The 12,714-nt window shown below is 45.5% G+C and overlaps 1 protein-coding gene across 3 annotated transcripts in view; it reads right to left on the reverse strand.

The window, feature by feature from the left end:
* Positions 1–12,714, reverse strand: part of LOC146813512 (uncharacterized) — a 451,939-nt gene that overhangs the window by 280,057 nt on the left and 159,168 nt on the right. For all 3 annotated transcript variants that reach the window (XM_085620293.1, XM_085620295.1, XM_085620294.1), the window contains exon 7: positions 14–109. In XM_085620293.1, coding sequence (XP_085476419.1) covers positions 14–109 — 96 coding nt within the window. The remainder of the gene's footprint in view (positions 1–13; positions 110–12,714) is intronic.

A 12,714-nucleotide genomic window follows, 5' to 3' on the forward strand; every position in this document is an offset into this window, starting at 1 on the left:
AAAGCAAAAATACCTTTATCAGGGCCAACATTAGGGCTGCCGTCAAATCCACCTCCATCAGCACAATCCAGCAAACCCACTTCTACCTTAGTGGGGATGAGAACAGATTCTGTAGAAGACAAAAAAAATGTTGAATTTCCAAATGAATGGAGTGTATTGTATTATGACAGTTGTTGAATCGGTTAATACAATATCAGGATGCAGTGGACACCGCAGACATGATAAGGTCTTCCCTTCAATCAAGTTGTCACAGACTCACGATAGCATGATAATAGCACTCTATTTCTGGAAAGAAAAACACAGACTCCAAGATACAGGCTAACAAGTCCACACCTCACTTCTGTCCTCTGCAGATCCTGGGACAGAGGATGCTTCAAGAGCTCACATCTTCTTCAAGAATACCCAGATTTAGACCCCCAAGATGAATCAAAGCATCCGTAGCAGACCCGGAGGAGCCCCTCCTCTAAAGGGATGAAGATAAGACAGCCCTCTTACTTCTTGTATTGAGCGCAGCAACTGACGCATTTAATCACTAAAATATGGAGGACAGGATATACAATAGGTGGGAATAGTGGCCAGTGTGCTTTCTTGGCTACAAACTGTTCACTTCAACTGCAGTAAAAAACAACCAAAACAAACCTACAAAACACAAGATTGCCCGAGTGGAGCGTGGTGCTGACAGAGTAAGGCTTCCCTTTATGCTGCTCCACTCTCACCCCGGGGGATTAATGGGTGAGCATGGCAGACATGGCTTCATGTAGACATCCAGCGGACACAGGCGAGGCAGAATCAATTCCTGCACACTCCGCTGTCTGGAGCACAGTGCGCAGCCTGAGAGGAAGAGCAGTCAGGGCAAAGAAAAGAAAAGAAGAGAATCTCCCTTTGCAATGAGATGGTGCCAACATGGCGGTAGCCACCACTCCGTAGCGGTAAAAAGATGGAACAGTTGATGCGAGGCTCGAATAGGGACACCCTTTAGGCCTGCATGGATAGTAAGGATGTTGAGCTACTGGGTGACGGCTCGCACCCATTCCTGGGTCCACAGAGAGCGTATGCAGCATAGGGCGGTGTAGGAAAGTGACCCTTTTTGTTATGGTCATCCCCACTTTTTGCTGCTGGCACAGATGTTTTTCGACTGATGTATACTATGTCCCTGCTAACCAGGCGCCAGTGCTCTTTCCCTAAAAAAAGGGCAAAAGGTTCCAATTGGCACACACTTTGGCCTTCTAAGTCCCTAGTAGCTAGAATTTAATAGCTGTGTCAGTAGAGGAGGAGTTCACAAAAGAAAAATATAACCAGTTTGAAAAATGGTCAACTAAAAGAATGGCACACCTTATTTCCCCAGGCAAGCTAATATTAGGTCCTGAATTGTCAAGACCAAATTTGTCCCAAGGCGATTCAAGAATTAGAACTGGATGCAGAGGTGCTTTGTTTAACTGGCAATGCTTGCCTGAAAGTAGGCCCTCCAGACACTAGTCCACTGGCAACTTCACCTGGCTGTCTAAGTCAGGCCACAGGTAGTGTTCTTTGATGCGCATGCATGTCTTAGTTGTGCCTAGATGCCTCTGATGTGCTTTGAAAATGATGGAAGGGTGCATTCTGGAGGGGATGGGGAGGGGATATATAAATCACCTCTCAAAATCAGCCCATCAACCATTGAGAGTTTGCTGGACACCTGTACATATGTCCCTGTCCTCACCCTGTAAGGATCTAACAACAGGTCAACCTTTAACAAGTATGTGGCAACTTGTTTCAGCGCCTCATCCTGCTGACATGCTTTTAGCCATTTATCAGCAGTAAAAATGAAATCACCATCTTGCAAAGCATGAGCAACATCAGTAGAAGCAACACATTCTTTGTCATCATTGCCGTTTTTCTCATCAAACTCTGGCAATGGCACCCGGAAGAGGCAGTCTGCTCTGACACTCTTCCCGCCAGGCACATGATTAACATCATTTATCATTTACCAACATAACCCAAGGTCGAAAAAAGCAAAGACTAAAAACGTAACCTCCTGGTTCTCAAGAGAGTGCAGAACCCTAAAAAGATGGCTGACCCTTGCCTTACGGCACGGGGACATTCCAACAATTCAAGAACTGAGGAAGCAGTACAAACTAGCCCAAACGAAGGCCAAGAGGGATTGGGACGAAAGGAGGAGGGTAGAACTAGGAGAGTCTCCCTCGAGGCCCGATGCCCGCATGTTTTGGTCAATTGCGGGCAAAGGCATTCACGAAAGGCCCCCGCCCCTAGTCAATAATATTCCCCCCGTCAGTGGCAGGAACACTTCGGTTCTCTCTACTTATTTCCCTTAGCACAAGCTACAGAAGCATTAGCTCCCGATCCAGTGCAACCTTCATATGACCTATTATTTACTAGAGAGGAAATATCGGCCTTACTGCATGCAATTGTTCCCGCCAAGGCTCCTGGCCCTGACGGCATCCCAGGAGATCTTTTTAAGTCAGATAGGGAAAACTGGCCCACATACATATTAACCCTTGCTAATGACATCGCGGGAGGAGGGAGCATCCCTGTATCTTGGAAAGGAGCGGAAGTCGTTCCTATTTTTAAGAAGGGCGATAGGTCAATGCCTGCAAACTACCGGCCGATCAGCCTGATCAACTGTGTTCAGAAAGTCGTTGGTTGCTCACTTCTATCAAAAATCATGGTCTGGATGGAGGAAAATGCCATTCTATCCTCCCTCCAAGCGGGCTTCAGACGAAAAACAGGCACAGTCGATCAGGTTTTTCGACTCTATATGCTTTACTGGAAGGTGGTCCTGTTGGGTAAAGGGAGTCTGTATATTGCATTTATTGACTTAAAAACTGCATTTGACCTTGTTCCCAGGGAGAATTTATGGCGGGTACTTAGGGAGATGGGCATGCCCGCAGGTATGCTTTCACTCCTAATTAGGCTTCACAATGAGAATTTTGCCAGGGTCAGGTGGGGTAGCAAGAGACAGGTCACCAACCCCATCATTGTGCAGCGGGGAGTCCGCCAAGGATGTGTTCTGGCCACAACCCTTTTCTCATTGTATATCAATCGTATAGCAGAGGCCTTATCTGCCATCCAAGCGGATGCCCCGACCCTAGCAAAGCAATAAATACCTACCCTCCTATTCGCAGACGACACGCTTCTCATCTCAAAGACCCCAAAGGGCTTGCAGAACCTATTAGACCACCTCAAGCTCTTCTGCGATGGGAGGGGGCTTGAAATCAATACAGCAAAAACCAAGCTCATGCTCCTAAATCCCCATAAATCTTTTAAGGGTAATCTGTTTCTAAATGACGTTCCACTGGAGAGAGTCAGCTCCTTCGATTACCTCTGAGTTAAACTTTCTGAGGATATGGCCTGGAACCACCATCTTAATAAGGTCTTCCTCAAACTTTCCCCGGTTGCGTAAAGAACACCGCCTCTCCAAACACTAAGCCTGTTGCTCCGGCATTAAAATTGTATAGTTGTAAGGCCGTGAGCAGTGCCCTTTATGGTGCTGAGCTTTGGGGGATGGTAAAAGCCAACAAACTGATATCCCTGGAGAATAGGTTCCTTAAAAATTATGTTTCTCTCCCACAGAGTACCCCCACTCGCCCACTATTGCTAGACATGGGCATCAAACCCATAAGGGACAGTGAAGCTCCGCCCCCTATTGTTTTGGTATTGACTGGTATCCACCCCGGAATTATCGGTGTATGCTGCCACTTTCCAAGAGATTTGTGCCCTGGATTCCATGCATAAAATTGGTTGGACAAAGCACGTCAAAAGCCTCCTGTCACACATAGGTCTAGTGGGACACGATATCGGTTCTCCATCACCCCTCACTAAAAGTCAGATTAAAATCCTCTACTGGGAAGAGGTTGAGCACTCTGCCGTTTTAGCCGGCAATCGAGGGAGACTTATCGAGGAATTAAACGATATTAAGCGCAACCACACCCTTGAAAGTTACCTCAATATTATTAAAGTGCCGGCCGACAGAAAATTATATATTCAGTTCAGATTTGGCAGCCTGCCTATTAATTAATTTACAAATTCATGGCTGTCTAACAAAGGGCTGTCCCTGCTGTACCTCTCCACAAGAATCCATTGCTCACTTCATTTTTGCATGCAAAGCATACACTAAACCCAGGAGTAGATGGCTCTCTCCTGTTTGTAGAGAACGTAGCTCTCGAGATCACAGTGGCTCTGCGTATACTAAAATCTGATGCAAGACCTCTATTTGTGTGTGCTATTGCAAAATATTTGGGAATTGCATGGGCAATTGCATGGGCAATTAGAAGAAGGGCGTTGAATCTTTCCCGGCCTAACCCTATGATCAGCATTTGTGTCTAAATTATTAAAATATTGCTGCTATATTTGACAGTAAATTAGAAAGTGCAAGCAATATTGTTTAGCATTCCTTTAAGTTTTTTCTTTTTGTTTGTAAAAAAAAAAGTTTAAAATATTTTTTAATGTTCTGTATTGTATAGACAGATAGACAGATGACTGATCCATCTCCCCGATATATCCATCACTGCCATGAATCCATGTTGGAAATACTGTCTTAATATAACAACTAATGTAACTGAGTACTTAAAACATCTCCACTAGAACTTGGCTCATGTAGGAAATGTATCTGCAAGTTTGCCTATATTGAGAATGAGATCTATACACCCTCCGTAGTTTAATTTTATGTTTATTTTTATCCCCGTGAGTTTTTACATTTAATGCTATCTTTTAAAATTATACAATTTTATCATTGAAGAGCATCTTTTGATGTATGTTGACATATATGTAATTCATCCTCTGAATCTGAATCTGTTATGGTAATCTTTACCGAAATAAAGATCTGATGATGAATATGGACTAATAGTGAAAGTGCACTCATGAAGTTTCAACAGAAGTCTGGTGAACCTGGCTGAAACATTGTTGTGAATGCCCCCTGCATAGATAAAATCTAAAGGTTTATGACCCGTATGAAGTTCAAACCACTTGCCCGAAACATACATCTTGAACTTTTGAACTGCCCAGATACATCCCAGCGCCTTACGATCAATCCTAAAAATTCCTGAGTGATCTGGAGGCAAATGCAAGAGTTTGTTTTTTTACCTCCTACCTTTTGACTCAGAACAGCAAATAGCCCTTGAAAACATGCATCCACTGTGATTATTGAGGTACAGTCTTCCCTGAACGCAAACAGTTCTACAATTAATTATTATACCTTTACAAAAGTGATTTGTACTTCTTCGGACCAAATACATGTCTGACCTTTCCAAGTAAAGACCTGAGAAGTTCCACCTCTAGAGCATATCCCGAAACAAACGATGCATAGTATTTGGCAAGACCTAAGGAGAGAAGCGCATCATGGTCTGCATGTGCGTTAACCTCTTTGAAGGCCTTCACAATTTGGGTTGAATACCAGATTCTGATATGGTGTGCCCCAAGTATTCTACCTCTTTGGTTGCGAATTTACATTCATCCTTCCAGACTGTCAGGCTCCTGTGCATTAGGATGGACAACACCTTGTCAAGAATGATATGGTGTTCATCTAGAGAATCGGCTAAGACCGGTATGTCGTCCTGGTAGGCCTTTTATGTCAGCAAACAAAATATCCATAAACTTTTGAAAGACACTGGAAGTTGATGCCAGCCCAAAAGGCAGGCTTAGATATTGGTAGGCACCAAAGGGCGCGACAAAAGCTCTGGAAAGGCCTCATTTAAAGCCAGCTCATGGTAAGCAGACCTCAAATCAATGACTGAAAACCACTTGGCACTGCCTAAGTTAGCGAGCATTCCTGTATCCTAGCGAAGGGCTGGCAGTCTACTAAAATGTTAACGTTCAGGGTTCTCAAGTCAGCAAAGAGCCTGATTTCACCAGATTTTTTTATTTGCGACTATGATTGAAGCCACCCACTGGGATGACTCTAAAGGTTCTATGAAGCCATGGGTGCATAGATCATTTAGCATTTGTTTAAACTCTTTCCTGAGACAAAAGAATCTGTTGCACCTTGTGAAGAAATGATTTAGCATTAGGTTTGAGTTTTGGTGTGGTGGACAAAACCCTTGACAGTCCCAACTTGTTCACTAAAGAGCTTTGTGTACTTATCTAGAAGTCTCCAGTGGTTCCTCCAGTCTACATACTTCTCATGTAAGTCACCTAGCATAAATGGAGTGTCTGAACCAGGTACAGACCCATTTTGGCTCGGTCCTGCTAGCCAATAATGCTCTTACCTTTGATGACAACGCTCACTTTGGTAATGGTTTTCCTACCTAAACGTATCTTTGCTATAAGGATATCCGTGGGCTTCTCACCGAATGAATTAGGATTAATACCAGGTGTAGATAGACCTTTATCTTGACCCCATCTATCATAGAAAGTTGTGTCATGGAGAATAGTAATTGGCGAACCAGAGTCCACCATAAACTGTAAGGAAAAATCATCAATTATGGCATGATGAGTAGGACCTTTCACAGATGTGCATACTATATTACAATCAACGGTCAAATCTACACTGCTGATGGAATTTGAGCATGAGTCAGCTTCCACATCAATGTTGCTAACATGCAAGGGAGATTTGCTTCTCCTGCACACCACTTGGAAGAGTCCTTACATTTTGCAAGACATGCAACGTTTGTCCACTGAGGGGCAACCAGTACAGTTGCTAACATGGTTCTTGGATCCTCATCAATAACAGTATGTCAAAGCCTTCTTTGCATTTCATCTCTGTACAAAAGGCTTTCCTATGATGAGAACTGCACACAAAGTAGAATTTTCTTGTTCTTGAACTGTGCTCGACACCAATCTGACAGTGACGCAGGATTTGAAACTTTCAGGATATTAAAGATCTTTCTATGCTCTTGGCCAGGTCCAACACTTCATTAAGGGTGCGGTTGCAACAACTGAGTAGTCGCTCTGAATCTTCCTGGAAGCACAATTAAAAATGAACTGGTCGGGGGGAGGTGGACGCTAGAGAACCTGATGCAAGATAGCCGTATATTAGTGCTGCTCTGCGGACCGGGGAACATCATTAGACAGAATCCTGATCGGAGTGACCATCCGACACGCAAAAAATGCACCCCACATTGGGGAAGAGGAGGTGCATTGTTTGTGCACTGCAGCATGACCAGTCACAGCGCCACGACAACGAATTGCCAGAAAGTAGACGGGCCATAAGCGGTGTGAAGAACCACAAAATGGCGGCCACCTATGGAGCTGTGGCAGCGTTATACCACAACTAACCAGCCCAGCGGGGCATTGCAGTGAAAACTGGGTGACCGCACAAGAAGGTGGCTGCGGGCAATGCTTAGCAAGATGCTGTAGGACCCCTGGGACGGTACAACCGTGTGTGTGGGTGCCAGACCTGGAAAACTCACTGTCTGAGCAAGAATCAGAGCAGGAAGTCGGAATCTGGGAGCGAGAGGATAACTTTACCAAGGAATGTTCATCAGTAAGAGGTTAGAGAAAGGTGGATGAATTGGGAAAGCACTAGATGATCTTGCAGGGCTAGAGGAAGCAAGATGGTTGGAATGGTGCTGCTGATTTGAGCTACAAGGCTGAACCATCAGGTTAAACAATAATCCGAAGTGTGAGAGACAGTGGTAGGGAGGCGTGAATTATTGGGCCCCAGAGCAGTGACTGATCCCCGTTCCGCCACTTCATGGCTTGCAGTGAGAGGAGAAGTGTCATTCCACAGCTTAAAAGAGCCAAAGCTTTATCAAGAGACATGAGCTAGATCATAAAAGATTAAAGGGTATTGGAAAGCTTTTGAGGGCGGTGGAGAGAGCAAACCTCCGACCGGGGAGACAGAAGGAAGAGAAGAAACACAAGGACCTGGAATCTGGGGAAGAGAACCAAAGGGAAGAGAAAATGAAAAATGACAGAAAAACTATGACATTCCCAGCCAAAGTTTTTTTATTTTTTGGATTCTTTTCACAAGGGAACAAATGAAATAAAGGAAAGGAAAGAGAGGCTAAGAACCGTGTCTTGAAGTCACGGTTTTCAGCAAGTGAGGAGGAGCGAGACAGAGACAGAAGGAAGAAGAGAAATAAAGAAAGAGGGAGGGAGGAGGCTGACAGAGGCAGAGCAGGAGAAGTAAACACTGTCCTTGTCTTGTCTGGCCACACAAGAAGGCAGAGACAGAGTCCTTTTCCTTCTCTGCCCTCCCCGCCGCCGAGCCTTATCTATAGGCCGTGAGTATTTCTGACACTCTGGGATGCATGTTTAGAAATAAAACAGTAGGGGCCCGATTCACAGAACTAACTTAAGACAAAATCCTAAACTTACTACCATTTCGGTATTCACAGAAGGCACTTACTCATTTCGGTATTCACAGAAGTTAGGAGTCCTAACTTTAGGACTCTTAAATGCCTTCTGTGAATACCGGAAGTCTTAAAAATAGGATTTTTCTCAATTTAGTAGTAGTAAAGTTAGGACTCCTAACTTTAGGACTCCTAAATGCCTTCTGTGAATACCGAAAGTCTTAAAATTAGGATTTTTCTCAGTTTAGTAGTAGTAAAGTTAGGAGTCCTAACTTTAGGACTCCTAAACTGAGAAAAATCAAAATTTTAAGACTTTCGGTATTCACAGAAGGCATTTAGGAGTCCTAAAGTTAGGAGTCCTAACTATACTACTACCAAATTGAGAAAAATCCTAATTTTAAGACTTTCGGTATTCACAGAAGGCATTTAGGAGTCCTAAAGTTAGGACTCCTAACTTCTGTGAATACCGAAGTGAGTAAGTGTCTTCTGTGAATACCAATATGAGTAAGTGCCTTCTGTGAATACCAAAATGGTAGTAAGTTTAGGATTTTGTCTTAAGTCAGTTCTGTGAATCGGGCCCTAGGAGAATGGTTTCCATTAAATTAAAGTAGGCGCACGCTGTGCCCTGCCGATCCCGCCCAGTTCGACCACTGGCGGCAATGCTTATGTTCATTCTATTTAAATAATAATGTTAGAACGGATAGGTGGTATGGAGTCGGTTTCGGGACAAAGAAAATAAATATGCCACGAGCAATCTGCAGACACAAATGCCAATTCAACTGGCATGTAGTATGTAACCTACAGCAATAAAACATGTTGAACAGAGAACAGTGGAGTACATCCATTCCTCCCTTCAACACCCTTCTCAGACAAACACTCGTACTCCGAAACCGCAGGGGAATAAATTCCACGAGGAGAGTAAATAAAACTCACCAGATGACATCTCCTGCTCTGCTCGCCTGGCTGCCGGGGGTGTTTTATTGCAAACAGCATCGGCTTAACTCATTCCCTGCTGGGGCCAGCTCGGGCTGTTAGTGCCTAGTTGTAAACGCGCCTATTTGAATGCAGAGCGCGGGGTGGGAAGTGTTGTGGGAAGTCAGAGAGATTCATTAAAGTGCAACCTGCTGTGACGAGAGGCCGGAAAGGAACTGGGGCGTGGCATGCTGATCCTTTGTCTAAGGGGAAAGAAATGATCTGATTAGGCACACGGGCACCTTGTTAAAGTGAATTCAGCCCGCATTGTTAAAGTGAAAACAGGGTGCATTGTTAAAGTGAATGCACAGCATGGCGCGCGATTGACCAATAAAAATAATGTGCTGAATAGGTGCACGGGCGCCATTGCCGGTGGAAGCCACTTTTGGTGCAGGGTTCATAGGTAGGTGAGAATTGCAGTGATAACACTATTCCTGCGGCGTGTCCCCATCCAGACTGGTTGGGAGGGACAGCTCAAGGGTCCCAGAGGACTCAGATCAAGCAATGCCTGCCGAGCTGGGAAAAGATGCAGCTGCGCAACGGGAGTCACACGTCCAGTGCCAGGAGCAGCAGGCGGAGGGTGAAACCTAAGCAGATAACTGCACTAGGAAGGTAAAGCACCAACACACAAAGTAATTACAAACTGAATTCAAATGCTGAATACAGCGAGCGAGCTTGCAAAAGAAAGGGGCGGGGCCACCACTGTCAAAGTGAAAGCGCTCATGAGGCCTGGAAATAAAAAGAAGCCCAATCTCCCTTAAAAGAAAGCCCCAAATGAACCGAATATCCTACCAAAGAAAAGCCCAACTGCCGTACACATCGAAAAGTGCAAAAAGGCTGAATAAATACAATCAACAGAGCGAAAGGAACAGAGAAGGAGGCAGTGCAGACACAGTTGTAGCATTAAGAGATGGAAGGGAGGAATGAAATATTTACGTGTAAACAGCTTCGCCTCCAAAGCTGAACACAGGCAAACAGTAACTGACCAAGAAACCAAGAAAATAAATAGGCTTCCCAAGAACACAAAGAGCCATAGCGGAATGAGACAGTACTTAGTCCCTGCTGCATGGGGGGAACAGAGGGGAAAAAGCAGGAACAAAGAGGCAGGGCTGACCACTAGAAAGCAAGGATTTTTACAGGACACTGAAACAAACAAATCAAAAGCAGGGTGATGGCTACAACCGGTCTCGAATGCTAGACCTAACAAGCATTTGCAATGCAGTAGGTCTCGCATTTATAAGAGTTTGAGCTATTGGCATTGTAAAATTACAATGCCTTTTATTTATGTTTTGGTTTTAAAACAAATAAAAGTCATTGTCATTTACAATATCAGTAGCATAAACTCGCATAAAAGCAGTGTGTGGAGTGCAGCAGTGTGCGGTGTGCAGCAGTGTGCGGCGTGCAGCAGTGTGCGACGTGCAGCAGTGTGCGACGTATGCAGCACTGTGTGGCGTGCAGCAGTGTGCGGCGTGCAGCAGTGTGCGGCGTGCATCAGTGTGCGGCGTGCAGCAGTGTGAGGCGTGCAGCAGTGTGAGGCGTGCAGCAGTGTGTGGCGTGCAGCAGTGTGAGGCGTGCAGCAGTGTGAGGCGTGCAGCAGTGTTTCGTGTAGCAGTGTGAGGCGTGCAGCAGTGTGCGGCGTGCAGCAGTGTGTAATGCAGCAGTGTGTAATGCAGCAGTGTGCGCAGCAGTGTGTGGCGTGCGGTAGTGTGCGGCGTGCAGCAGTGTGTGGCGTGCAGCAGTGTGTGGGGTGTGAGTTATAACGAAAGTTAATTGTTGTAAGAGGGGATGCAGGAAGTGAGGCCGAGTGCGCACTGGCGAAAGCAGTCTGCTGCTTTCAAGTCCGATGCCAGATGCCAGCTTCCCGCTTGAATGCCTCACATGCACTGGCCATAAACCGCATTCCTAAGGTCTTGTTCCCCTTACTAAATCTCTCTGAATGAGTGAGTCGGCGCACGCCCAGGAAGTAGCTGGTGGCAAATGGAATGCGCGTGGTTGTGCGCGTAACCGCCACCCGATCCGCCTGGGAAGCCTTTGGGAGCATTTTCTGAAGCCCCTACATAAGTCTCGCTGAGCGATCGCTTACGCGATAGCCAGGCGAGACCTAAAAAGGACATGGTAGAACGTGTGCTGATTGGTTGGGGCTTGGCCAATCAGCGGTGAGGTGGGCGGAGCCAGTTGGAGCCTGTAAATGGGTTTGGCAGAGAGGCCGCAGTCGCATTTTGTTGAAATCCAGCAAATTGTCTATGCTCTGAATCTGAGTTTAAATTTTTTTATTCTAGACCGTATAACTTTTCAAACTTTTAAATCGGTTTTACTTAAAGTCCTTTTCTTGTCTTTTGAAAGATCCTTTTTCCAGCTGCATCGGAGAGACAGATGCACTAGGATGCGTGCTAAGTGGGTGAAACTTGTCCAATCAGCGGTGAGGTGGGCGGAGCCCATTAGAGCTCGGAGCCTGTAAATGGGTTTGCCAGAGCCACCACGCGTAGCTGGCATGCCGCCAGCAAGCCTGTCTGCGTCTGGATTGCGCCAGGGACCAGGACCCCTGGTTGTGAAGCTCTGGACTTAAGGCAATATTCCTCTGGGGAGCTCAGGAACCTGGCTATGTCAGCCCCTCAGGCTTGTTATAAGGCGCTGGACTGACTGGGTTTGTGCCTCGGAGTGTATCTACCTCCAGAAGAAAGCTGAGTGGGTCCTTCCTGTCTCCTCCTATGGCCAGTCTCTTCTGTCTTAATTGCCGTTCATTGGTGAAACACAAGCATGAATGGTTTGCTTTAATCTCTGATAAAATGCCATGTGCAGTTTTTTTTTGTTTTTTTTACTGAAACCTGGATTACAGAAAGCTCGGAGTCAGATATCTTGTTAGCTATGCCACCTGAGTATGCGATAGTCAGGTTAGATAAGAAAGGTCAACGGGGTGGGTGTATTGCCATTATGTATAAACAGTCCTTTTGGTGCACTCTTACTGAACTCACCATAGCTGGTAGTGAGGCGGACCTCTTTACTTGGGCCTGTTCCAGCAATTTTTCTCTCTCTGGGATCCTCATCTGTCACCCGCCAGGGTCAGCCTCTAGTTTCATTGCATCTTTGGCTGATGATTTGCCACCTCTGTCTTACAGTATTCTAATTTTACTATTGTAGATGACCTCAAACTTCATTTTGAGGATGCGTCCTGTTCAATGGTAGTAGCATTAGGTTCTGATATGGAAGGTGCCAGTTATCGCAATGAGTCTCTCAGATAGGTGTGGGCACATATTGGAACCTATATTTTACAACTGTAGTGGGTTACCTGTCGATCCTCAGGCGCCGCTTCAATGGTCCACTCATTTGGCGATTCTCTTTTATGTCGCTTGTGACAAATCTGTCTCACTCCACCCCTAGATTAAGATTTCTATCTAGGGAATGGGCTATGGTCACTAGGGCACATTTTACTAGTGCCTTAGCCATGAATCGTCCCAAACTTACAAATTGTATTATGTCAGCCAACTCTCATGTAGAACAGTGGATATCGGGGCTC

Source organism: Triturus cristatus, chromosome 7 (genome assembly GCF_964204655.1).
Source record: "Triturus cristatus chromosome 7, aTriCri1.1, whole genome shotgun sequence".
NCBI lineage: Eukaryota > Metazoa > Chordata > Amphibia > Caudata > Salamandridae > Triturus > Triturus cristatus.